Source organism: Crocuta crocuta, unplaced genomic scaffold (assembly GCF_008692635.1).
Source record: "Crocuta crocuta isolate KB4526 unplaced genomic scaffold, BGI_CrCroc_1.0 scaffold914, whole genome shotgun sequence".
NCBI classification, from domain to species: Eukaryota; Metazoa; Chordata; class Mammalia; order Carnivora; family Hyaenidae; genus Crocuta; species Crocuta crocuta.
In genome coordinates, this window is record NW_027532448.1 from 540,019 (window position 1) to 567,079 (window position 27,061).

The 27,061-nt window shown below is 38.4% G+C and overlaps 1 protein-coding gene across 2 annotated transcripts in view; it reads right to left on the reverse strand.

The window, feature by feature from the left end:
• Positions 1-21,338, reverse strand: part of NCOA7 (nuclear receptor coactivator 7) — an 85,576-nt gene extending 64,238 nt beyond the window's left edge. For both annotated transcript variants that reach the window (XM_077779408.1, XM_077779407.1), the window contains exons 1-2: positions 21,117-21,338; positions 2,293-2,372 (exon numbers count right to left, since the gene is read on the reverse strand). In XM_077779408.1, the coding sequence (XP_077635534.1) occupies positions 2,293-2,331 (39 nt within the window). In that variant the 5' untranslated portion in view covers positions 2,332-2,372; positions 21,117-21,338. The remainder of the gene's footprint in view (positions 1-2,292; positions 2,373-21,116) is intronic.
• Between the last annotated feature and the right edge of the window lie 5,723 nt (positions 21,339-27,061).

The window sequence follows — 27,061 nt, forward strand, 5'->3', positions numbered from 1 at the left end:
CCTGGCTGAGGTGGCGATGTGAGGCAGCTGCAGCAGGTGGTGGAGTACGGATGATACAGATGTAGAATTAAACTCACCACTGTTCTTAGCATCAAAACGCCACCAACTAGATGAACAGTCTCAAACTATCAAATTCATAGTTACAGATGAAACCAAAATGGTCGCAAAGCATTTCTGGAACAAGTTAGTATATAGACACATGTATTTTAAAAATACATGAATGGGGCGCCTGGGTGGCTTAGTCGGTTAAGCGCCCGACTTTCGCTNTCTACTCTGGGCAAAACCAGCCTTACTAAAAATGAAAAAGGAAAAAGACGTTTTACATAATATATGCAAATCAAGGGGTTTGGGGGGTTTAACATCAGTATGAGACACACTGAGAATGGAGACTACAGGCAGACTGTTGGATCTGAATTCTAGATCTGCCACTTGCTAGCTGTGTGATCTTGGGTCATCTGCTTAACTTCTCTATGTTTCAAGTTCTTCATCCATCAAACAGATAACTGTAATTTCTGCTTCACAGCACTTACTTCATGGCAAGTCATCGAAAACTTTGCTTCATATTTTTAAGAAAAGACTTCTAGAATATACTGTATACAGGGAGTTCAGGGAAGGAGAAAAATCTTAACAATCTGGAGTTATTGCACAAGAATAAGATATAAATATAGCATCAAACACAGACCCTGGGATGGACATGGGAATCATTAAATGTTTAAAACTAAACAAAATGCTTGAACATCCACAGGTTTGGAGCAATATAAACAACCCACTAAGTGCTAGTATGGTTCTCTAAACATGAAGTTATGAATCACCTTTTATTTCCAATGACAAGTGCAAGAAATAACTTACCAAGTAAAACTAATCCCCATAACCTACAAATCAAACAGGCAAACATATCTGCATTGCTAATTTGATCACCTGTTTATAAGAGTTAATGTGGGGGTTGATATTTACTCTCACTGCATCATTTAGTATATGCTGTGGGAAGCATCTCCTAGAAAACACCATGTCTCATTTCTTTGTAGGGGCTTGTGCATAATATATTCTGCTGGATACGCACATGGCTTTAGAGTTAATATTGTTATTAATGATAAACAACCCAACATTCCTTGAGTACCTACTATGAGGTAAGGCACTGTGCTAGGTGTTATGGGGATCAAAAACATATTGTAGACCATGGTAAAGTGAAACAAATAATCACTGCAAATCCCTCCGGAAAGGTCCAGGCCTATAACCCACAGAATGATGCCTAGAGATGTTCACCAAGCACTGAGCATGAAATGCCTGTGCCAGGACTCCTCAGTGTAAGTCTAGAAAGGCTTGGAAACAATTTACCATTCCAAAAGAAATGCCAGGGTAGGATCAGGTCTTGCGGCTTGCCTATACGGAGCCTGACATAGCACATGAATAATGAGCAGATTATAAATACACCTGAGAAAATCACAACCAGGTAATGGCAACAGCATTTAATTTCTTATTACAAGTCAGAGAACACTTCTCAACAATGCTACTTCAAAGTGAATTAAAACAAATCTATAACTGAGTGCTCACTCTGTAATAGACCTGGGATAAATAGACACAGCTCCTGGCCTCCAGGAGTTCATGCTACAGGAGAGATAAGCACATGGCACATATGTGCAGGTGTGGTAATGGACACATACACAGCATTATTCATCTATGGACTCAACCCTGCAAGCACCAGAAATACAATGGTGACCAAAAAAGGGTCTCCCTCTATGGGTACAAGAATTAAGGGGCAAGACAGACATTAAAATAACAATCACATTGGTGTACCATTAGTGTTAAACTGAGATACACTGTGTAAAGGAACATGAATCTATGAGAGTAAAATGAAGAGACCTGGCTGGATAGTCACAGAAGGTAAGAATGAACATGAGGAGTCATGGAAAAAGGATGTCAAGGACAAAGTTCTGGCTTGTAGAAAAGTATAGCTTATGGAGCCATTGCTTCTTGAAAAAATCCAAGCCTGGAAATCTAAGTAGATAAGCTGATTATGATCTGTGATTATGGAACTCAGAAAGAAAGCATGTCTGAGATGAGACCTAAAACTGGCAGTCATTGGCAGATCGAAGATAATTTAAGTTACAGGTTTATATGAGATTACCAAGGGAGAAAAGACGAAGGTAAGCAAAATGACCTAGAAAAGGTCTTAAGAAGCTCTCTTAATTAATGGGCACACAAGAGGAATGCAGCTAAGAGGATGTGTCAGGGAGAAACATCATGCAAATCTAGTGGTATTAACGAACGTTCATACCTCCTGTTTATACTTACAGTATATTCCATAGTACCATGGGGCTTCTGAACCACCATCTTCTTCTCTTTTTTATCATGTGTTTTGTTTTGATTGTCATCTGAAGAATAAAATGTACGTAAATGAACAATTTCATTTTCAGGAGTTGAAGATAAGATACTCAAGAGTATATTAAAACCTACTTTCAAACAGACTAAAAAAATAAAAAAGACACTACTAGAGAGATGGACTAAGGGCACAAATAGACCCAAAAAATACTATTCATCAGTGAACACCTGAATAAATGATTTCTGTTAACTGCAATTAAATAGTACAAACAACAAATGAGGTAATATTTTATAGTTATTAAAGTAATAGTGTAAATGATAATATACAATAAAGTTAAAACTAGTATAGTTATGATATAAATGATGCATAATATAAATCAACACTACCCTTTTAGGTTTTTTTCTATTTTTGTTAAATCAAAGCATAATTAAAATAACATAGTAAATTGACAATTTATGCATTACTCAATGCTCACCATACAAGGTTATTACACTATTACTGATTACATTCCCTATGTTATACTTTTCACCTCTGTGATTCATCTTATAACTGGAAATTCACACCTCTTAATCTCCTTCACCTTCTTCACCCATCCCCCCATGAACTCCCCTCTGGCAACCACCAATTTGTTTTCTGTATTTGAGTCCATTTTTGTTTGTTTGTTCATGTGTTTTTTTCAATTCCACATTTAAGTGAAATGATACGGTATTTGTCTTTGTCTGATTTATTTCCCTTAGCATAATACCCTCTAGGTCTATCCATGATGTCACAAATGGCAAGATATCATTTCTTTTTATAGTGAAGTAATGCTCCACTACATACATATACCACATCTTCTTTATTCATTCATCTATCAGTAGACACTAAGGTTGCTTCTATATCCCGGCTACTATAAATAGTCAATATATCTTTTCAACTTAGTGTTTTCATTTTCTTTGAGTAAATACTCAGCAGTGGAATTACCAGTTCATATGATATTTCTATTTTTAATTTTTTGAGAAACCTCTATATTGTTTTCCACAATGGTTGCACCAATTTACATTCCACCAACAGTGTACAAGGGTTCCCAGCCCTTTTAGAAAGTGATTTGTTAATATATAACAATAGTCATAAAAATGTTTGTTCTTTAATTCAGTAATCCTTCCCTTAGGGATTTATCCTAAGGCAAAATTCAAAAGGAGAAAACTGCCATGTATCATAGCATATGGTTAGTGCAATATTATTGATAATACTGAAAACTTGGGAATACCAAAATGCCCAACAACATATTTTAAGTTGTGCCAGAGACTTTGCTGTTTTTACAGGCCAGAACTGGTCAGCCTAAAAATCTAGCAGCTGCATTATGATTCAGATTAATTCCCATGGTTAAATGCATCTTAATATAATCAACCCAGATACTGAAAACCCAGAGAGCAATACTGCAGTGAGTAAAATTTTAAATGACAAAAAATATAAAATTGAATTAACTGTGAAAAGATGCTCTAACTTGTACGTGATCCAAAAATGCAAATTAAGACAATGCATCATTTTACATCTATTAGCGTAGCAAAAATCAGAAAGTTGGAAAATTCTAGTGTCGGCAGAGATGTGAACCATTAGAAGGAATATAAACTGGTATGGCCATTTCAGCAAATTAAATATATATAACCCATATGACTCAGCAATCCAACAGACATACCTCCTCTCCCAGAAAGTATGTACTTTATATATATATCATAAAGTCACTTGCTTGAGGACATACACAACAGCATCATCTGTGACAGCGGAAAGCTGGAGGGTAGGCAAAATGTAGGAGATATGCTCTGGGAGCCTAGGCAGTAATTAGTAATAACAAGCTTGAGCCATACACTGCAGCACTTTTCCATTAAGAGAAAAAGAATGGGATGTACAGAACAATACCACCAGATATATTTAAAATAGATGCACACAGAGCAACTATACATTTTTCAAGGCCACATCCAAATAAAAGCCTACACACTGAGCAAAGGAGAATGGTATGTGGTGGGGAGAGAAATGGGAGTGAGGAAAGAGGAGACAAGGAAATTAATGAATAAATAATGAGGAGCCCAGTTCTGACCAGTCATGATGTCACCAACTAAGAAGTGTGATTAGCTCAATGCTCTACACCTGATGTCCTACAACCTCTCAGTCCCACTTGTAGATCAACAATATCATCACAGCCACATGACAAATATGTGTATACTGAGTGAGACCTGGGAGGTAACACAGAAACATGAAAACAGTTAATCCACATGGTATTTATCTGCCTTTTCTTAATATAATTTATTGTCAAACTGGCTTACATACAACACCCAGTGCTCATTCTTAAATCTTTCCTTTATGGTATTTAATGTTAACAATCAAGAAAAAGTAATAGATACTTTTACTAGAGTCCCTTTCCAGTCATTTGTATGTTCAATCTGATCCATTCACAGAACCAAAGAGACCTTGGAAATCCCTACAGACTATAAAAAAAGTGACCTCCCCACCTTCAGGTGACAACATCTAAACTACTTCAGGAAGAGGAGACCATGTTTTTTAGATCTCCAGATCTCTAGATTCTGTAGACACGGAGATTCTACACAGCCTGTTGAAAAACCCCATCACAGTACTTTACAACTCTTACGATGTGGTGCTCTGCTCTCTGTCCCACACTCCTGACCTTCTCCTTGTCACCATAAGCAGCTGTCACTCTAGGTATTCTCTCTTTCAGAACAGGCTTTTCACATCCCTTTGTAAGTGCTTCCCATTTCTACAACGTAAGCTCCCTCCTTCCGATCTGTGGCAACTTCTGATCCCTGCCTGTCCAGAAATCATGAATAATTATTTCTGGTTTGGCTATAAGCTGCCAAACCATGAGTTTCCATATTGCTCACCTGTGAAACAGGTGCTAGCTGAGCCTTTCAGGATAAAGTTAACTTGTATACGCACCTGAATTAGTATGAAAAGTACTTTTCCTTTGTCATGGGTTGGCAGGCCAGAAAAATGTCACACATAGTAATAACATTATAAAAAGGAGTTGGGGAAGCTATCCCTCCAGAATCTAAGATTGTGAAATTATTGAGGTAAGGGCCATGATGTCTACCCATCTTTGAATGTCTTGTGCCTTACAATGATACCAGTGTGTATGTTTGGAAGAACTTCCCAATATAGGTCAATGAACATGAAGCTTGATTGTGGGCATCATTTTCACTGACAGAACATCACACCAGGAATGTCATATAAACCTATCAAAGCTAGACGTGCCTGGGTGGCTCAGTTGGTTAAGTGTCCGATTTTGGCTCAAGTCATGATCTCGCAGCTCGTGGGTTCAAGCCCCGCGTCAGGCTCTGTGCTGACAGTTCCGAGCCGGGAGCTGCTTCAGATTCTGTCCCTCTCTCTATGCCCCTTCCCCCACTCACGCTCAGTCTCTCTCAGAAATAAATAAAACATTAAAAAAAAAAAACACTATCAAAGCCACAAGTCAAACACTAGGTTTTACTGTTGAGTCAATATACAAAGCAAATTCTAAGAACCTAATTCAACGGTCTTCTTATTATTATAGCACAAGGTAAAACTTCAGACAGATTCTTGATTTGTGTGTGTGTGTGTGTGTGTGTGTGTGTGTGTGTGTGTGTGTACGTTAAATTTTAAAGATGGCCAGCTACGGGTCTCCATAAGTTAAGTCCTGTATACCTTACCTAGACACGCTCTGCGGTACACAGTCCACGAAGCCCTGGAGAGAGCCCAGAAGAGACGTAAGCTGGCGAGGATGGCTCTGCAGCGCTTCAGGAAGGGGCTCCACCTCCAGCACTTCAGGTGAGGACCCATGACCATCTCCAAGGGTGGAACTATCTCCCAGTGACAATGACACCTTTACCTCCAGCTTCAGCCTCCTCAAACTCTTATATCTACACAATTCGGATCCTCCCCCTGCTCAGGAAAACCTGGAGCAAATGATATAAGAGTATCTACTGCCAGAGGGGAAGCTTGGCCAGATGTCCTTCAGGAGCCATTCAGAGCAAAGCAACTGAAGTCTTATGTGCCTTGCCTCTGAAAAACAGTCTTCAGAGCCATTTTTTTCCAGCCTAATTAGAAAATAACTGTGGCAAAACTGCCAAGACCCTTAGAGGAAAGAAACATGGCCCAGCCCATCTCATTTCTCATAAATCCTGGATGTGGTGGCACCTGTGTTGACCTCCAGCCAGGTGGACCTGGTGCCCTGCCCCCAAGTCATGTCTCCTCCCTTCTCACCCCAGATGTCCGCAACACAAGGCTCCTGGCTCCTGGATCTGAGGACATCCTAAATACAAGTGCGCTGACAGAAGACGCGTCTCACTCTGTGCGACGGGGCTGAATGAAGCTGATGGTCAGGAGCACGTCTGGGACCTGGAGGGGCATGAAGGCTTGACGTGAAGGAATCCCTGGCAGTGGTGGCCTGTGAAGTCTTGGATGAAGTTACAACTGCCAAAGGAATACATTTTAAGATCTGCAATTTGAGGACAGAACCTAAGGAACGCTTACAGGTGGGGAGTGAAAAGAAGTGTGGCTCATGGTGGGTGGACAGTAAAATCAGAGGAAGAGGAGTGCAGGGTCGCAGAGGCCCTGGGGAAAAGTTAAAGGAAGACTGTACTCCCGGGGCAAATGCGGCACAGGACCCCTGGGCGCTCACATTGGGGTCCCTGAGTGAAAACTAGGAGGATCTCAAGACAGGTGGTGTTAACCCTCTCAGTAAAATAGGGACCTTTTGCTAAAATGAAATGGGGTGAGACAGGATTGGGGGCTTCAGGAGTTGTGAAATTTGTTAGAACTACTAAGGTTTGAATAATACAAATATTGAAAGAAGCAATAAGGGTCCACCCAGGAGTGGGGTCTAATCAGCAGAGTGACCGACCATGTGTGGAGTAAGCAAACACTGTGCAGCAATAGCCATGTGTGGGGTGTAGGATCCCCAAGCAGGGCAGCGAAGCCAGGGCAGTGGTAGCGGAGGGGCCCTAGGATGCTGGAGTGAGGAGAACGGCCTGATGTATTCGCTTCCTATTGCTACTGTAACAAATGATCACAAAGATTGTGCCTCCGCATCAAAAATAAACACAGCAGCACCTGGGCGGCTCAGCCAGTTAAGCGTCGGACTCTTGATTTTGGCTCAGGTCACGATCTCACAGTTCATGAAGTCAAGCCCCATGTCTGGCTCTACGCCGATAGTGCAGAGCCTGCTTAAGATTCTCTCCTCTCTCTCTGTCCCTCCCTCACTCATGCTCGCTCTTGCTCTCAAAATAAATAAACATGTAAAAACATAAATAAAAATAAACATAAACTTAGTTCCTTACAGTTTTGTAGGTTCCAAGTCTGACATGAGTCTCAATGGGCTAAAATCACAGCAACTACAAGTTTCAGGGAAAGACTGATTTCCTTGCCTCCTCTAACCCCTAGGAGCAGCTGCTTTCCTTGGCTCAGGGTTCCTTCCTCCACCTGCAAAGCCACCAACACCCAACCAATCCTCTCATGTGCCTTTTCTCTAGCTCTTCCTCCCCTTCTGCTGCCCTCTTTCACTTTTAAAGACCCTTGGGTTTACATTGGCCACACCTGGACAAGCCAGGACGTTTTCCTTAAGCTCAGCTGATTAACAACCTCAATTCCACCCATAACTTTAATGTGCCTTTGGATTTTAGGGCACAGACATCTTTGGTAAGGGGCATCAATCTGCCTACCATGGATGCAGAACAGGTTTACAGGAAAAGACAAGAAAAGAGGTTCAGGTTCAAGGAGGGAATTTTGGGCGATTCAAGGAGTGATCTTAGCTGTGAGTGTGCTGGGTGGGGGGTGAGTAGGGGATGTTAAGGAATGCAGCACGGGCTAGATGTTCTGGTTCTGAGGAGAAAAAAACAGCAAGAATAAGACAATACCGATGTCGTTCAAACCTGAGCATCTGGCTGCAGTCACAAACCACTGGGAACTGGGTGTAGTCAGGACAGTAGACACTGTTCACTACTGTCCTTGAAAACAGAAACAAAAAGGCAACTGTGAATTCCTTGGATCTTGATTCCATAATATCTCTATACAAATACAGGAAGGACAGAAAAGACAGTATGTGGCCTTTTTTCTGTTATCCATTGTCTGAAGAAGCACAAATAGAACTGAAAATTGTCAGCACTAATTCTGTACAGACCTTACCCTTACGAGGTGTGTGCATGTCTTCCTCTCATACTCTCCTTGAACAATCAATGCTCTCCCTTCCTTCCGTCTCTATCAGAAGACCAACTGAATGGGGTACACGAGCGGACAGCACAGGACACTCAACACTTGTCAAAAGAGGGAGGACAGTTTTCCACAGCATCCAAATGAGGGGGATTTGTGGAGGCAAAAATTGTCTATGTCTCTTAGATCTAAGAAAGAGGCACCCAGATTTATTTTTAATTTAAATTCAAGTTGGGGCTCCTGGGTGGCGGATGAGCATCCGACTTCAGCTCAGGTCATGATCACAGAGTTTGTGAGTTGAAGCCCCACACTGGGCTCTGTGCTGACAGCTCAGAGCCGGGAGCCTGCTTCAGATTCTGTCTCCCTCTCTTTCTGCCCCTCCCGTGTGTGCGCACTCTCTCTCTCTCAAAAAGAAACATTTAAAAAATTTTAAATTCAAATTAGTTAACATACGCTGTAGTATTGGTTTCAGGAATAGAATTGGGTGATTCATAACTTACATTTAACACCCAATGCTCATGCCAACAAGTGTTCTCCATAAGGCCTATCACCCATTTAGCCCATTCCTCTACCCACCTCTCCACCAGCAACCCTCAGTTTGTTCTCTCTGTATTTAAGAGTCTCTTATGGTTTGCTTTCCTCTGTTTTTATCTTATTTTATTTTTTCTTCCCTTCCCTTCTGTTCATCTATTTTGTTTCTTAAATTCCACAAAGTGAAATCATATGATATTTGTCTTTCTCTGACTTGTTTTGCTCAGCATAATACAGTCTAGGTTCATCCATGTTGTTGCAAATGGCAAGATTTTTGATCACCAAGTAATATTCCCTACATCACATTTTCTTTATCTTTTCATCAGTTGATGGACATTTGGTTCTTTCCACATTTGGCTTTTATTGATAGTGCCGCTATAAACATTGGGGTGCATGGGGGCACCCTGATTTATAAACAGAATCCACTTCCAATGGCAGGCACACCCTTGTACTGGGAACTGATGCATTTGGCTGTGACAGTTTGATGATATTAACCATAAAATCAAGTCATGTGCCATCTCCCTTATGTCACCAAATCTTTTTTCTGGTTATGATTTGGTTTTGGGGTCAAAAATGAGCTGAGTTCAACTAGCAACACTGACACATTCTCATAGCTGTGTGATGTTAACCAAACTACCTGAAATCTTTATATCTCCATTTCCTTATCTGCAAAATGAAGAACTATCTCATAATGCTGTTCAGAAGATTATATGAGATAACAAAGTGTTCATCTCAGAGCCCACCAACAGGGAATAAACACTTAACAATTGCTAGTATCATTAATAATAATGCAGTCAACATAAGTTAATAGCGATTTGAAGAGATGAGGGTATTAAAAGAATTATAAACCTTAAGCAGAAAGGTTTCATTCCCAAAATGCAGGAGTCATAGAAAATTAATATGATAGATTGTTATAAATTGTTTAAAAGAGAAGAACCATATCTGATCACTTGGACACACGCCAAGGAAGTCTTCAATGAAATTAAACAGCCATATTTTTTTAAAGAACATCAACAACAACAAACACTGTTAGAAAACTAAGGAGTGAACTTCCTTAACATGAAGAATTTTTACTCTCTGATGTTAAAAATCTGCTTCTGAAAAATATCAATGGAACCCTAAAAGTTGTATATCAAAAACAATTTCCCTGTGAGAACGTTACCACTTCCTGGTCCGTAGCGGCTTGTTCATTACCTAAACACAGCCTGAACTCAGGCACCAGTAAGGCCCCCACCCCAGCTTTCTAGGAGAATCCAGGGTGTGCAGTGGGGAGAAATACCCGTAGGCAATGTATGAGCTCCACTCCATTCCTTTTATCTCATTGTTTTGTGGGAGACACGTGCTTAAGAGCAATCCTAGCAAAGCTTTTAAGGCTTTGGGGCATAATATCTCCCACTCTGCTAAAAGAGGCCAATCTAATGTAATACAAGTCTAAACCACAGAACCTTAAGGTCATAAAAATGAACTCTGTAGTGGAGATGAAAGCAGCAACACTACAAACAGCATACAGACAGTTTGGAACTCCCAAGGATGAAGAGGGAATGTCTGCCATTCTTTGGAGGCCACCTTCCCTAGCACCGCAAGACAATACCCGCGTGCACTATACTCCAGGCGCCCGCCCTCTTGATTGCCAATGAGCTCTTCAGAAATTAAGCGCTATTCTAAACTCTCCTAACGCATACCTGAGGCAACAGAGATGAACTCTTCTGTCAGAAATGGAAAAAGCAAATATTAAAACACTAACCAGTATACATACAAGAATTCCTACTATTGTGGTTTATACTCAAATTTGTTTTGGAATATCTCAGCAAAGGAAAAGATAAAAGAGTTTTATGTACTGAAAAGAAAGAAGTGAAATCTTCATTATTAGCAGTGAGTTAACTGTCTAAGGAACCAACATCATAAAAATATCCAGAAATCATGAAATTGTTCAGTAAGGCAGCCAGATGTAACAGTCTATTTGTGACAGAAATGTATTTTGAAAAGTCCCAGGCATAATAGTATGAAACTAGAAAATGTCTAAGAGTAACTATAATGAGATGATGGGAAGATATATATCAAGAAAATGCAAAAGGTTTACTAAAGTATGTAAATGGAAACTTGAATAAAGGGAAGTACATTTAATGTTCCTAAACTGGAAATCTCATTCTTGTAAATATTTCACTTCCTCCTCAAATTAATGTTTAAAGGAAATGCAATTTAAATTAAAAAAATTTTGGAGAAAGGAAACATGCCAAATTGATTATCATATTTCTCTAAGCATAAATATATCCTAAGACTATCCAAAATTATTTAAAAGAAAAATGACAATAGGAACACTGTATTAATATTAAAACAAATGGTAATAAAACCATAGCAATCAAAAAACACTGGTGAAATATCAAAAATCAGAACTATATTCAAGGACTATAATGGAACATAAAAATGCCTTTAGAGGTGCCTGGGTCTCTCCATTAGTGGAGTATCTGACTCTTGGTTTGGGCTCAGGTCATGATCTTGCAAACCATTAGACTGAGCCCCACACCAGGCTGTATGCTGACAGCGTGGAGCCTGCTGGTATTCGCTCCTTCCTCTCTTTGCCCTCCCCATGCTCTTTCCCCATCCCCTCAAAATAAACAAACTTTAAAATAAAGTGCCTTTATAAACCAGTAAGAAAAGGCTGGCTTTTCCCATAAATGTCATGTAGAGGGGAGGCTTTGGCATCAGCCGGACCAAAGGACAGCACTGGTTTGCCCCTACCTCACTGTGTAATTAAGTAACTTTACTTAATCAAAGACAGTTTACCAGCATGTAAAATGGGGATATAGGGTCACCTGGCTGGCTCAGTGAGTGGAGCATGTGACTCCTGATCTCAGAATCCTGAGTTCAAGCCCCATGATGTTGGGTGTGGAGCCTGCTTAAACAACAACAACAACAACAAAAACTTTAAAAATAAATAAAATAAAATGGAGATACCAACTGGACTCCGACAGAAAGTTACTGAAAGGGTTACATAAGGCAATTCAATTAAGGTAAAGCACCCACAACACGTGAAATAATGACTCAGGAAACCTTGAGAATTACTATTAAATGAGGTTGGAAGAACACCAGCTAAGACTTGGAGAAAAATTCAGTTCACTCTCAAATCAGTGCAGATAGATTCAAGATTTAATAGTTTAAAAAGTTAAGTTAGAAATGTTCTTGAAAAAGGGTGGCTGGGTGGCTCAGTCGGTTGAGCATCCAACTCTTGATTTTGGCTCAGGTCATGATCCCAGGGTTGTGGGATCAATCCCACCCATGTCAGGCTCCATGAGGAGCATGGAGTTTGCATCTCTCTCTCTCTCTCTCCCCCTTCCTCCCTCCCCTCCCCTCCTTCTGCCCCTCTTCCCTGCTCACACACACACTCTCTCTCTAAAATAAATTTTAGGGGCACCTGGGTGGCTCAGTCAGTTAAGCGTCCGACTTCTGCTCAGGTCATGATCATGGTTCACGGGTTTGAGCCCTGCGTTGGGTTCTATGCTGACAGATCAGGGCCTGGAGCCTGCTTCATGGATTCTGTCTCCCTTTCTCTCTGCCCCTCCCCTGTTCATACTGTCTCTCTCTCAAAAATAATAAAACATTAAAAATTTTTTTAAATAAATTAATTAAAAATAAATTTTTAANTTTCTGAATGTATATAGGTGGGTTTTGTTTTGTTCTGTTTTGTTTTGTTTTAACAAAAACGAATCATAGTCTATATACTATTACCAACCTCTTTTCCTACTGTAACATTTTTTTGTGAAAATTTCCTACATCGTTTTTCTACATCACTTTAAAATGGCACATAGTCTTCCATTTTTATGTCATTTATGTTATTTTTATTTTCCCACTATTTAAAACAATGTAATGAATAAGATGTTGTATATTTATACAATGGAATATTATTCAGCCATAAAAAAGAATGAAACCTTGCNACCTTCATCTCCTGAGGATGGAGAGGGCACGCATGTGAGGAAGAACTCACTGTACTAAATATGAACTCCATATTTTATCCTCTGTTGACACAAAGGGAAATGCCCTGCAGACCTTATTTTCCTTCCTTCAAGTATGTCACAAGCAATACAGTCCTTGACTAAAGTGAGTCACGCTGATGTAAAATCTAGAAAGTAAGAAGGGTAAGGGAGTTGTTTATTGTGGAAATCTACCTCAGAGCCTAGTAGTGCCCTCAGCAGGGAGCAGGCCCTCAGGTATTTGTGGAATGAGCTGATTAATCTCCTTTCTAAGCAAACAGTTTATTTCAATTGTTGAGTCAGCTTTTGACATACTAGCCATAAAACTGGTGACGGCATATATATATGACGAGATCAAGTAGTTAGCCCAGAGAGAAATCTCAACCTTATCATCATTCATATTATAGCTCAGGGGAAATGGAAACTCCAAGTAGAATCAACTTTTCCTCCTTACTAAGAAACAACAATGTCCCTGGGGCTGTGGAGAAGACACTAAAATTTTATTCAGCTGTTGCCTTATTTCTGTCTCCGAGTCCACTCAGGGTAGCAGAATGGTGTGCAATGGTTTTGCGAGGGGTATCTGTGCCAGAGAGCTGGGCTTACCTCCCTGCTTTATGCTGATCCGTGGTGGGGCCTTTGGAGGGTTAAGCAGGTTCTAGGTTGTTTCATTTGTAAAACAGGCTACTACCACCTGCATTAGATCATGATGAGTAGTCAATTAAATAATGAAATAAAGCATCTAACCTACAGCAGACATTCATCCCAAATAAGCTCCTTCCACTCTTCCCTGTGCCTATAGCTGTTCTCTCCTTCCTACCAGCCGAAAATTCAAGATGGCTTCTTTTTTTTTTTTTTTTAAACAAGTGGGTCAAAAACTTAGTTGGGTAAATTTAAAATTTAGAAGAAAGTATGAAATATAAAAATCAATTCTGTATGAATCAAAACTATATACGGTCATTAAAAAATAGAGTTGAATAAGAGAAGAAAATACAAATAAACCGTTTTACCCCCGTGCAGAAAGAACCAATGTTTGCATTCTGGTGAACAGAATTCCAGCAGTTCTCCATCTCTCTTTCTGAATGTATATAGGTGGGTTTTGTTTTGTTCTGTTTTGTTTTGTTTTAACAAAAACGAATCATAGTCTATATACTATTACCAACCTCTTTTCCTACTGTAACATTTTTTTGTGAAAATTTCCTACATCGTTTTTCTACATCACTTTAAAATGGCACATAGTCTTCCATTTTTATGTCATTTATGTTATTTTTATTTTCCCACTATTTAAAACAATGTAATGAATAAGATGTTGTATATTTATACAATGGAATATTATTCAGCCATAAAAAAGAATGAAACCTTGCCATTTGCAAATGCATGGATGGAGACTGAGAGTATAATGCTAAGAGAAATAAGTCAGACAGAGATACACAAATAACATGATTTCACTCATCATATGTTCACTCAATATATGGAATTTAAAAAACAAAACAAACAAGGGGAAAAGAAAAAAACTGAGGGTAGGGGCGCAGGGAATGGGTTAGGTGGGTGATAGGGATTAAGAGGGTGCTTATGATGAGCACAGGGTGATGTATGGAAGTGTTAAATTATTATATTGTACCCCTGAAACTAATATAACACTGTAGTTAACTGAAATTAAAAACTTAAAGTAAAAACAAATAAAGTAACAAAATAATAAACAATGCAATAATAAACAATGCAATATCAGTCACTGTAGTTAAATCTTCTAATATGCTCATGATTGCAATATCCTTAGGGTGAATCATTCCTTAGGGTGAATTTCTACAAACAGTTTTTGGGTCAAAGAGTATGCAAAAGATAAGTCTCTTGACAAAAATGGTTATTGCCTTCCAGAAAGATTTGACCACATTACTCTCCCACTCTCAATGTATTGGAGCATTTTTCCTTTGCACCTTCCCCAGTTCACTTCTAATCTGATTTTTCAAAATCACTTAAGCTGAAAAAAAATCACTGACCATATTTAATCTGATCTGTTGTCCTTTTCTCAGCACAAATCACAGTTGGGTATTTCTCTTACATTGAGATCTCTCCCAATACCAATGTGATATTACAGATCAATTAGGGAACAAGATTTGGTTACACAGATTATAATAGGACTAGACTCAGCTCTAGCTCCTAATACAAACGATTTTTAAAACCTAACTGCTTGGTTCAGTGACTACAGTGTTTGCTTAAACAAAACCAAGAATGGATTATAATATACTGTGTTAATGGGAGCGCTGGAGGTGAGAGAGGAAAGGGAAGGAGTGGGAAGGAGTGTCCCTTGATCACTGTCAGGCTACTAGGAGCTCGGAGATTGGGGGAAATGGGTAAATGTTGACCAAAGAATGCAAACTTCCAGTTTGGTGATCATAGTTAATAATACTATATTATATATCTGAAAGTTGCTAAGAGAGTGGATCTCAAATGTTCTCACCACAAAAATGAAATGGTAATTATGTGACCTATGGAGGTGTTAGCTTAAAGCTATAGTGGCAATAATCTTGCAGTATGTACATGTATCAAGTCAACACTCTGTATACTTTAAATTTAGACAAAGCTAAGTCAATTTCATCTCATAAAGCTGATAAAAAGTATACCTTTTTATATTCATGCTTTATTTTTTAATTTTTTTACATTCATGGTTTTAACTATATTTGCAATGGTTATGTCTTTCAATTTTATGCTTAATTAGTTGTAAGGCTCACCACCAATTATTACATCAAATGACTTTCATTTTTGAGGACTAGATTGTAATACGTGCCTCAGGGAAAAAAAAAAGCCTCTCCCACTCAGTAAATTTGTTTAGGACAAGTATGACATAAATGGTAGGTTTCTTATATTTACTATGCCTGAGAATGTCCTGTTGTCTCTGAGCTTGAAAAACAACTTTTACTTCACAACTCTGAAGATTTCATTCCTTTGGTGTTCACTGCTGTGAAGTGTGTGCCTGACTCTCTTTGTTCCTTTGTATGGAACATTTTTTATAAAGGTTGTTTTTACCATTTACATGTGACCTGTGAACATTTACCATAGTTTCTCTACGTGCTGAGTATTCCCTTCGCATTCTGCCTAAATATGGTGAGCTCTTTTGATTTCTAAAGTCAGGCACGAAAAGCATTCTTCTTTCATTGTGTTTGATTACTGCTTCTTTTCCCATTGTTTTGACTCTTAGCCAAGACCACCTTCACTCACGCCTCCTCTGTCGTCTTCTCTCATTATTTATGTTCCTTCCTCAACAACTGGTGCACTCTGGGGACACTTGTCAGGTATGTCCTGTGCACTACCTAGGTTTTCATGGTATAACTTCACTTAAACATTGATCTGACTTCCCTGATGCTCCCAAGAAGCACAGGCCTAATTATTTCCATCCTAATAATATCAATTCATTTTATACCCAAGTCCCTCAAGTCTCTATATTCTGCCTGATTAAAAAAACACACACCTTAATTCTTGACATCCTCTTTCCACATTAAAATCTGTTTTAATCCTGTATTGTGTGATTCTTTGAGCTCTAAAGTATCAGAATGATCATTACCTTGGAAGAGAAGGCAGTGTTGTTATATGTTGTAGCTTGACCTACTTTTATGTTTGGGAATTCATTTCTCATAATAACATAATGGGCTTTCAGAACTTGCTACATGAAACAAAGAGAAATGACAGATAGGAAATCTTCACACATGTGGTTAGAAAAAGTCTACAAAAAAGTAATTTGTGTCAGGAAATGTGTCAGGATTGCATTGTGGGAAATAATTAAGCAATTGGTAATATTCATGTTGTAGCAAAACCCAAAAATATTTAAAAAGGAAAAGTAGAAAATTTTACTTATTATTTTATTCTTATTATCTTTTTAATTCAGATGGAAAAACTATGATTTGAATGATTAATACAGGCATGGCAGATTTATTACTGAAAGCTAGATTGATTCTTGACACTGCAGTTTCTGTCTGAATAAATCTTCAACCATGACCATCACAAAACTGCCTATAGTCTTACTTAAGTGTTTTCTGTTTGTTAAAATAATTCCCCAACTCTCTTAAAACATCTATTTCACTACCAAGATTTTTCATATTAATCTTTTATGCTAAAACACTACAAAATTATGATAATATATTTATTTTATTTCAATTTAGGCTTGCCTCCTATATTTGGAAAGTTTCTCCGTCTTTTTCAAATCTTATAGCTGCATACCTGTGTTTCAGTTAAAGAACTCTCCTACTAAGAATATTACCCACTTTATTCCCATTCTTATCTCCACTTTCACAGAAGCAAGTACGTGCATTATCCTAAGACTAAGGGATAACGTGTTCCTTTAACACAAAAGAGCTTTATGATACAATTCATGCCATTAAATATATTTTAATATTAAATATTAAAAGCCTATTTAATACCATAGTAGGGACCAGACAAAAGATACATATGTACCATTCTAACATACCTGTGTCAAATTTAATTATAACTTAATAGCTAATTTTGAAAAAATATATTAAGATGTATTATTATAAACAATTCCATAAGTGTTCACATAAATGAATACAAGTTTAAAAAGAATCATATGCATCAGCAAATATAAGTGCAAGCACAGAAGAGTTGACTTCACATATTCTAGAAGCTTTGGGGCAGTTTTTTTTGGATGTTGACCGTGTGCCAGGCACTACACTGGGTGCTGGATCTAGATTTATCTGATACCATCTGCCTCAATGTAATTAATTCACTTCCTTCTCTGACTCCCCTCTGAGAAACAAAACAGTTTTAGAATTTGCACCATTTTGTTACAATGGGGCAACTGCAGTGACTCAATCTTTCCATAAAATCTTTTATAGGAATCTACCTATTGCATTCTTGTAACTGTCAGGAGATAGCAATGAATTGTTACCCAAGGTTTACATGAGGCACAGATAAATCTAATTTAAGAAAAAAAGCATTTTTTTGGTCCAAATATGCTTCCTTAGATTAGGTAGGTGTTAGCGATGTAGCAATTGATACCTACAGGAAGTTACCATTTTCTTTCTTTATTGATTATAGAACTTCAATTTGTCTAATGTTCTTTTTGCAAAGGCCTTGGGTTTACTCTATTATATTATCCAGTTTTTATATTTTCTGACTAACACTAAAAGTAACTATAAAATGTGTAGTATGCATAAAAATTTGAGAAAACAAAACTCCTTGCAACTTCTGTACTCAGAGAAAATGATGATCAACATATTGTTTACAGGTCAGTCCTTCTAGTGTGTTTTTTATATTCATTATTATTTGTCATCCATTAACTTTTTGTGTTGACTTTTACATGTGTGGGTTATGTTACACCTTTGAGTAGCAATTTCCAGGCCTTTCACCTGAAATCTAGGTCCCTCTAGACAAATCCACTTGTCACCTGAAATACATCTCCAAATACAAACACACTGAATTATTCTTTCCTTCTTAAGTTTTCCAGCTTGTCAATTCTTGACTCTGTTCTTTTCTCCCCACACATGAGAATGATCACCAAATCTCTCCTGAGGGTGCCCTTTCCTCAGTCTCTAACGGGCACTACTTGCCTTCAGGCTCACTCCTGCCCAATGTCCTTAGATTTATCATCTTAAAACACACAGTTAAGGGAATTCCCCAAGTAGCTCCCCAATGATTACAGAAAAGTCCAAGTCCTTAATGTGGCTGACAAGAACCTCTCATTTTAGTGTCTCTTCTCCCCAGACTACAGCCACCAAAAGAAATGGCAGAAATGGGACTACTCTTGATTTGAGACCTACTGCTCCACCTACTGGTACAGAATAACATCCTGGGATGGGAGTTTAGTGAATATGCCAGGTCAGCTCTATGAGATCATGCAAACCTGCCAACATGGGTGTTTGTCTCCTAGTGACTAACGTGAAAAGGGACAAAGAACTCTGGAATTCAACGGCCATCTAGTGGTTTTCTGTAAGCACTGAATTCTCCTAGGGAAATGTCCCAAACCTCCAAACCAGTTATCATTACCATTCTTAAGAAAAAATGAAAAGCCATGATGGCATCTCTTTACTTATTGTTACCAAATAAAAGCACAGAATAATTCTGACCCAACTATTGCACTGCCACCTATATCCTTCCAGAATTTTCATGAACTCTAACAAACTGAAACAATATACATTCATCTATGTATTAATTCATATACTCTGTTGCAAATTTAAAGAGCACCTGTAACTCTGATACAACACAAGCTAATGACACAGGGTCCGAGTAATGATAGCCTATAAACAGGAGAGCAGATAAATAAATCCATGATAACAATGCAGAAGGAGAGTCTAAGCTGGCCATGGACATGGGGTGGGGTGCGCTTCCTGAGAGGATTCTGTGGTCAAGTGAGAGTTGGTTAGGTAAAGAGCAGAGTGAAGGGTACTGTTTCAGATTTAAAGCATTACACATGCAACAGAGGGCAGCACAAAAAGCTGTCCCAGCACAGCACCATGACCAAAAGAAACCTCAATCAATAGGACTCTACTAGCCTCTTTCAGGGAAACCCTACAGAGTAAAAAATGTCTCTGCTTGAAAATACTTCTCAAGCAACTGCATTTACAATAAAGGTGAAAAAAAGATAATATTTAAGCTGCCCAACCATTTAAAACCACACATTTTCAAATGGCCAATTTGCATTTGAGTTGTACGTAAAAGAAGATGAGACACGTAATTTTCCTTAATCTTCTTCCTCTTTTTGGAAATAAGGGATAGTACTCAACACTTTAAATTTAAAAGGGAAGTCTACTAGTCACACAGAAATTTATTCAATAGGTGATGATTACAGCTTTTTATAAAATCCTAAATGACTTGAGATTAAAAGCATCCACTAAGCTATGCGATACATGATATAATGACATTATAATCAACACATGATAGAATCACATGTGGACTGCTACAAACCACAGACCGCACTGCAGGTACCTCATCTGTCTCTGTTGGAGAAATGTCCACCAAGTCACACTTATTACCACTGCAAAGGGAGCCCTTTTTATCTCTGATGAGCACTGCTAGAAAGTTGTATTAAGATGGAGACAAGATCGGTCTCCCAGCAACTTTGGCATAAATTGTGACCAAATTTGGGGCCCTTGGAAGAACTGTCTGCTACAAGAGCACAATCCATATACTGTACTGCACTCTGTCCTTAGAGACCCTGTCTTCCCTCTCTCTCTCTCTCTCTCTCAGCCTAGCACTCTTACATACATTGTAACCTGTATGCCACATCAAGTTTTGACTCTCAGTTTGCTTTCTTTTCTGAACATACCCCAGGCCTGCATGTGATTGCAGCAGTGGGTGTGAGATGCATGATCCCTGTAGCAAGATTATCACCTCCATCATGCTAACTATGTTACTTTTGTTAATGCAGTTCCAGATGCAATGAATATTCTGAGAAATTATATAATATTGCAGACTCATTTTAAAATTCCCCTTAACTAGGGGCGCCTGGTTGACTCAGTCAGTGAAGCATGCAACTTTTTTTTTTTTTTTTATGTTTATTTTTGAAGGAACAAGAGAGCACAAGCAGGGGAGTGGCAGAAAGAGGGAGACACAGAATCGGATGCAGGCTCCAGGCTCTGAGCTGTCAGCACAGAGCTTGTTGACAAGGGGCTCAAACCCATGAACCATGAGATCATGACCTGAGATGAAGTCAGAGGCTTAACTGACTGAGCCACCCAGGCGCCCTGCAACTTCTGATCTTGGGGTCATGAATTCAAGCCCCACAATGGGCAGAGAGATTACTTAAAAGAAATCCCCCTCAATTAAACTCCCGAGTCATGGTCCTTTTTTTTTTTTTTTTTNACACAGTACAGGCATTTCTAGGAACACATTTAAGGATATGTCTATATACCTTAAGGAGAGCATTTCCCACACAGGGTAAATGCCCAGCCATTGGATAGATACTTATTAGGGCAAACTAGGTGCTAGATGCTGGGAACACAAAGTTAAATGAGACACAACAACATTATGTCACTGTGGTCCCTTTACACAAGATTATGTATATAAAACAAGGGTGGATGGTTCCTTGTAACTCTCAATAAACTGTTATTTTTAACAATTATCAATTATCAGTCAAGATTCTTTTAAAAACTATGACGGATACCACCAACACTCACCAGTACTATAATATCTCTTTAGTTCTGTACGCCTGATCTCCTTTAACTGATTACTTTTTCTCTTTTTTTTCTCATCAGAAATATATTCCTCTTCCACAGCGATGTTGCACTTGTCTTGTTCTAAGATGACTGCTTTTGCATCCTCTTTTCCAGTGTGGGTCCTTGTAGCAATAGCTGAGGCGGTATCTGCATTTTGTTTGGCCTGTTTTTTCTTTTTCAATCTAGGAATGAGGGAAAAAAGGGAAGAACCTTGAAGAAATGATTTTCTAGGAGAAATTTTACCAGTTTCATGCTGTTGGGCTTTGAAAAAAATACTTAAGTGATATAGAAAACATTTTATGTTTCTGTTAATCACACTTTCCTCTTCATTTCTTCCTTTCTAATCACTTAAAATTTCTTATTACATGGAGTCTTGGAGTATTTCCTCAATTTTATACCCTCAATACTTACATCTCGGAAAACTGTTAAGAAATCTTCCGGGCCTGGGGGAAAAGTAGATTCTAAATGTTGAACATTTTTTTAAATCAAAATATATGGCTGCCATGTTTGGAGTGTTACATTAAAAAGAGAGAGTGGGGCACCTGGATGGCTCAGTGGATTAAGTATACAACTTCGGCTCAGGTCATGATCTCACAGTCTGTGGGTTCAAGCCCTGCATCAGGCTCTGTGCTGACAGCTTGAAGCCTGGAGCCTATTTCAGATTCACATGTGTCTCTCTCCCTCTTTGACCCTCTCCCATTCATGCTCTGGCTCTCTCTCTCTCTCTCAAAAATAAATAAACATTAAAAAAGTTTTAAGAAATTTAAAAAATTAAATTAAAAAAGAGAGAGTTTCCGGTTTTCAATGGTATCTTTGAACTGATGGGCAAACACATTTGTAAGAATAAATTCTTTACGATTGATTCCCACACTGAGTGTAAAAGTTTGGAGAGCTGGTTCAGGTCTGAGCAATTCTTTTCCTTTATACATATATGCTAGAGGTACCAAAAAAAAAGAGCTGCATTTCCTGAGAAAGAAAATGCCATAATGACAATATATATAGTTGTCGTTATTATTCCTAATGTAATCGCCAACTGATACATTAGTTAACATATTTGAGGTTTTCAATTCCTTACTCCTAAGTCAAAGATGTATAGGAGATGAAGTTTATCATAATTTGCTGAAATCCAAGAACTCAAAATATTTTCCAGTTGAGCTATCACTCTAATTAATTGGTGTGTCACTCTGTACTTACCAGGCCTTCTGAAGAATGCTTTTACCTTACCAGAACAAGAAGAATAAGGGCCTCTACTATACATGGCAGTCTGCTGCTGTGTAAATATTTTTTACTTAGGACTCTTTTTGCTCCCTTTTTGTTTATACAACAGTCGCTATCTCTGACACATACATGTCTATTTTCTTTGCTCTCTGGAGCATCTATACAATTCAGGGTTGGCCAAGGATGAGGAAATGGGCGAGGAAATGAAATACCTGCAGGAATAATACATCTTTGCTTTGTGACATTGAACAAATCCATTTAACAGTTTGGAGAAGCCCCTCACTGAAGCCTCACTATTTAACAGGGTCCGAGTGAGATAATATATGTCAACATACAAAACAAACAAACAGAAACAGAAATAATAAAATATCCCTTCAAACCATCGTATAATGACATGAGAACTGAGCATGGTAAGATATATAATCCATTCAGCTTTTGAGATAAACTCTCGTCTTCTAACAAAATATTTCAACTAGGTTGTAGGCTGTAATTCATTGAACACTTAGCAGCCATTGTCCTTAGACTCTATTGGCTAATAAACGAGCATATGGTCTAGGAGAAAGGACAGCTGGACAAAAATCATAGATGAATACATTCTCCACCTCTTAGTTTAGCTATCTTTTTATGTTTACTTGTTAAACAAAACAGAACAAAACCACAAACCAAACAAAACTGGAGATTCATAAAAAGAGGTTCCATTCAATAGACATGGTTTTATTTTCTAACCTCAGATTCTAAACTTTTTTTTTTCTACTGGTTAAGAGCGGGTGGCTCTTTGCAATGTTCAGTCAGATAATGTTCCTCATAAAACAATTTCTCTCTTGGTCAAGATTATTATGTGAGGCTGAAATTAGTATGCAGTAACCTAGACATCATACAGAGATTAGCACTTTGCTTAGGGAGGTCTATGCAAAGAGCTGATCTCTGTATCCAAAAAGCTGGCTATGAATGGGCTGATCTTGTTCTAATACATTGACTTATCAAATAAATGCTTGAAATGAAACTTACTGCCACTTTCAAAATCATTCCTTCTAGGAGGAGAGAAAAGAGGTGTCAAAAATTAATTCTACACAGCCTGAGATATGTTGCTTGTTTCCTCTTCTGGATTTTTCCACTTTAAGTTGATTTAAATGTCCTCATTTCACGGTCCCCATGATAATTAAACTCACTCAGATCTAGGGCACATGTTTTGATGAATAGCAGCACTCTCTGGGACATCTCATTAGAGACTGATTTTCACACATGGACATAACAAAATGGGCAACACTGTTTTATTCATTTGCCCCCTTTCTGCACAGACCATTATTGTCAACACATACAGCCAAAAGTAATTGTTTAAAAAAAATGCTAGGAAACAACAATACCAAACGTGTTTAACAGAAAACAGAATACAATTTAATACTTCACCAATTTTACAATCAGCTACATCTTTTGTTTCGACTAGAGTACTCATGAGAATTTGTTTCTCTGGAGTTTATCAACATGGCTAGAACATTCTGATCTTTTAACTGGAAATTAGACATGAGTTTGGGAAGCCCACTGTAAAATCCTTTCTTCAAAGCATGGAAATACATTTTTAGCACTGTGTCCAAGAGGAAATAACTACCATCTGATGTCTGTGGTACAGTTAATGCTCTTCCAACTTTCCTGTTTAGGCCTTCTCTGTTGTTCTGCAGGTCAGTATCTATCATGGTAGAGGCACCTGGGTGGCTCAGTCGGTTAAGCGTCCGACTTCGGCTCAGGTCATGATCTTACGGTTCGTGGGTTCGAGCCCCGCGTCGGGCTCTGTGCTGACAGCTAGCTCAGAGCCTGGAACCTGTCTTCCAATTCTGTGTGTCTCTCTCTCTGACCCTCCCCTGCTCGCGCTGTCTCTCCCTGACTCTAAAAAATAAATGAAAAACATTAAAGAAAAAAACCTTCAATATCTATCATGGTAAGTCATGCTCACAATAGGGTTTTGTTATCACTAAATTAACTGAAAACAAAAGGTTACACATAAAAGAACATAAACCAAGCTCTTTTTAATGACATCAAATGTATAGTTATTCATATTGTGGGCCAAAAAAGTACTTAGCAAATCATCTTTTATATTTAACAATTTGTGAAGTTTCTAAGAAATGTTTATTTATTTATTTTGAGAGAGAGAGTGTGTGCACACAAGTTGGGGAGGGGCAGAGAGAAAGAATCCCAAGCAGGCTCTGAGCTGCCATGGACTTCAACCCCAGGAACCATGAGATCATGACCTGAGCTGAGATCAATAGTTGGATGCCTAACCCACTGATCCACCTTGGCGCCCCACTTGGCAAATCATCTCAAGCATATGAATGACTGTAAACAAAGAGACATTTTAAATTTGATGGCTGTGACTATGAGTCCAAAAACGCACCTTTCTTTTGTCATGCTGCATTTATCTTTCTTTAAAAGAGATCATGATTACATAAAATAAATTTTATTACTCAGTCTCCTCCCACTTCTATAACCAAGCTCTGTCAATTCTGTTTCCTAAATCTTTCCTTCTCAAATTCATCTTCTCTTCTTGATCTCTGCTCCCACTGGATCATTTCAGGTTTCCATCATCTCTCTGGACTATTTTTACAAGATAATTATTCTTTGTTTTATTGTGAAAATTATACTTGTTCACCTCCAAAAATACTGAAAATGCAGAAAAGTAAGAAGAATAAAACTTAAATCAAATGAAATAGTAATACTAAGAAGCAACCACTGTTTGGGAGAGACAACAGGAAAGCCCCAAGCTAGAGAAATCACACCTTCCCCAAGGGCAGAAGAATGAGGCAGTATGGCTCTGCTGTCACGACCTTGAACTGCTTATTTGTACCTTCCCTGCCATAAAGGAATATTCAAGGACTTATTCTGGAAATATCTTGGCTTTTTTAAATTAAAATTGTGTGCACTTGCAGGACACATGCACACTTCACTTTTTCCCTCCTAGCACCCAACCCAGAGTTAGCAGACTGAAGAAATAAACAAGGTGATATTGCTAAAGAAAGCATTTTTTAGAAGCTGGATTAAAAAACTGTTTTCCTCTGAAGCTCTTTCCTTTACTAAAGGAAGTAAGTTCAGGGTTCTGGCAACAAGCAGAGGCAGGGCCTTGAGCAAGTTCCTTGCTTTGTCTCTGCAAGACTCTGCTGACATCCAATGGAATGAAACAAAAAGGGATCAAAGGATGAGATGGGGAAGCTTCACGAGGGTGGGGATTTGTCTAGGTCTTGTTAAAATGCCATACTCCCAGGGCCTCTCCATGGTACACGTTAGGTGCTCAGTAAGTATTTCTTGAAAGAATGAGTGAACGAACTTGAATAAACAAGGCCATGTTATGATTTGGCTGAAATCTGCTTTCCCATGAACATGCCATTTCACAGTTTTCTTAACTAGCAGCATGTTGTCAAAAGTAAACTCACATCTCCTTATTAGATACTTAATTTAAAAACAAAATACAGGGATGCCTGGGTGGCTCGGTTGGTTAGGCATCCAAATTCAGCTCAGGTCATGATATCACGGTTGGTGGGTTCGAGCCCCACTGTCGGGCTCTGGGCTGACAATTCAGAGCCTGGAGCTTGCTTTGGATTCTGTGTCTCCCTCTCTCTGCTATACCCCCACTCACATTCTGTCTCTCTCTTTCAAAAATAAAAATAAACATTAAAAGAAAAATTTTTAAAAAAGAAAATTAGCCATATGTAATTTAAAATGTATTAAATTATAGGGGCTCCCAGGTGGCTCAGTGGATTAAGGGTCTGACTCTGGGTTTCAGCTCAGGTCATGATTTCACGATTCGTGGGTTCAAGTCCCCATATTGGGCTCTGTGCTAACAGCATGGAGCCGGCTTAAGATACTCTCTCTCTTCCTCTCTTCTCTCCTCCCCTACATTCTCTCTCTTCCTTTCTCTCTTGCAAGTGCTCTCTCCCTCTCAAAATAAATAAACCTTTAAACTAACTAAATAAAATATATTAAACTATAGAGTTCTTTAATTACTATTAAATTAGTCCTGACTCTTTCCCTAATTCCACAGTTCCAGGTCCATGTGTTTCTGTGGTAAGTGCCATAGACGTAAATATCTAGCATTGCATTGTCCAGTACAGTAACCACTAGCCAGCCACTTGTGATTATTAAATTTAATTAAACAAAAATTTAAAATATAGTTCAGTTGCAAGAGCCACATTTCAAGAGCTTAATAGAGTAGCAGGTACTATAGTGGGTGACAAACACATAGAACATTTCTATCATCACGGAAAGTATTGGATAATACTGACTTACAGCTAGCGATTCAACAGTTAGCCCTATTAGCAAGAGGCCAGAGGAAAGAGTGAAGACAAAAATTATTTAATATTTAAACATTTAGTATATACGTAGGGTATGTCAGAAAAGGCATACATAAAAAATGGTAAAGTGAGTTTCTGGCGAAAGTTAGTGGCTGGGGGGAAAGAGAGAATAAGAAAAATTACTTTTCCCTGTGTTCTCTTTCATAACTTTTGGATTTTACACCATGTATAATAGCTAGTCAGAAAAATATTTTTTAAGTATTTAATTTTTGAAGTCTCTTCCCTACTGTTAGAATACTTTAACACATATTGCCAAATTTTAAAAATCAAGTTTTACTTTTAAAAAAGATTATTACAAAAAGTTAGAAAGAGCTTTTTTCTAACAGAAACTACTATTGAGTTGACCAATGA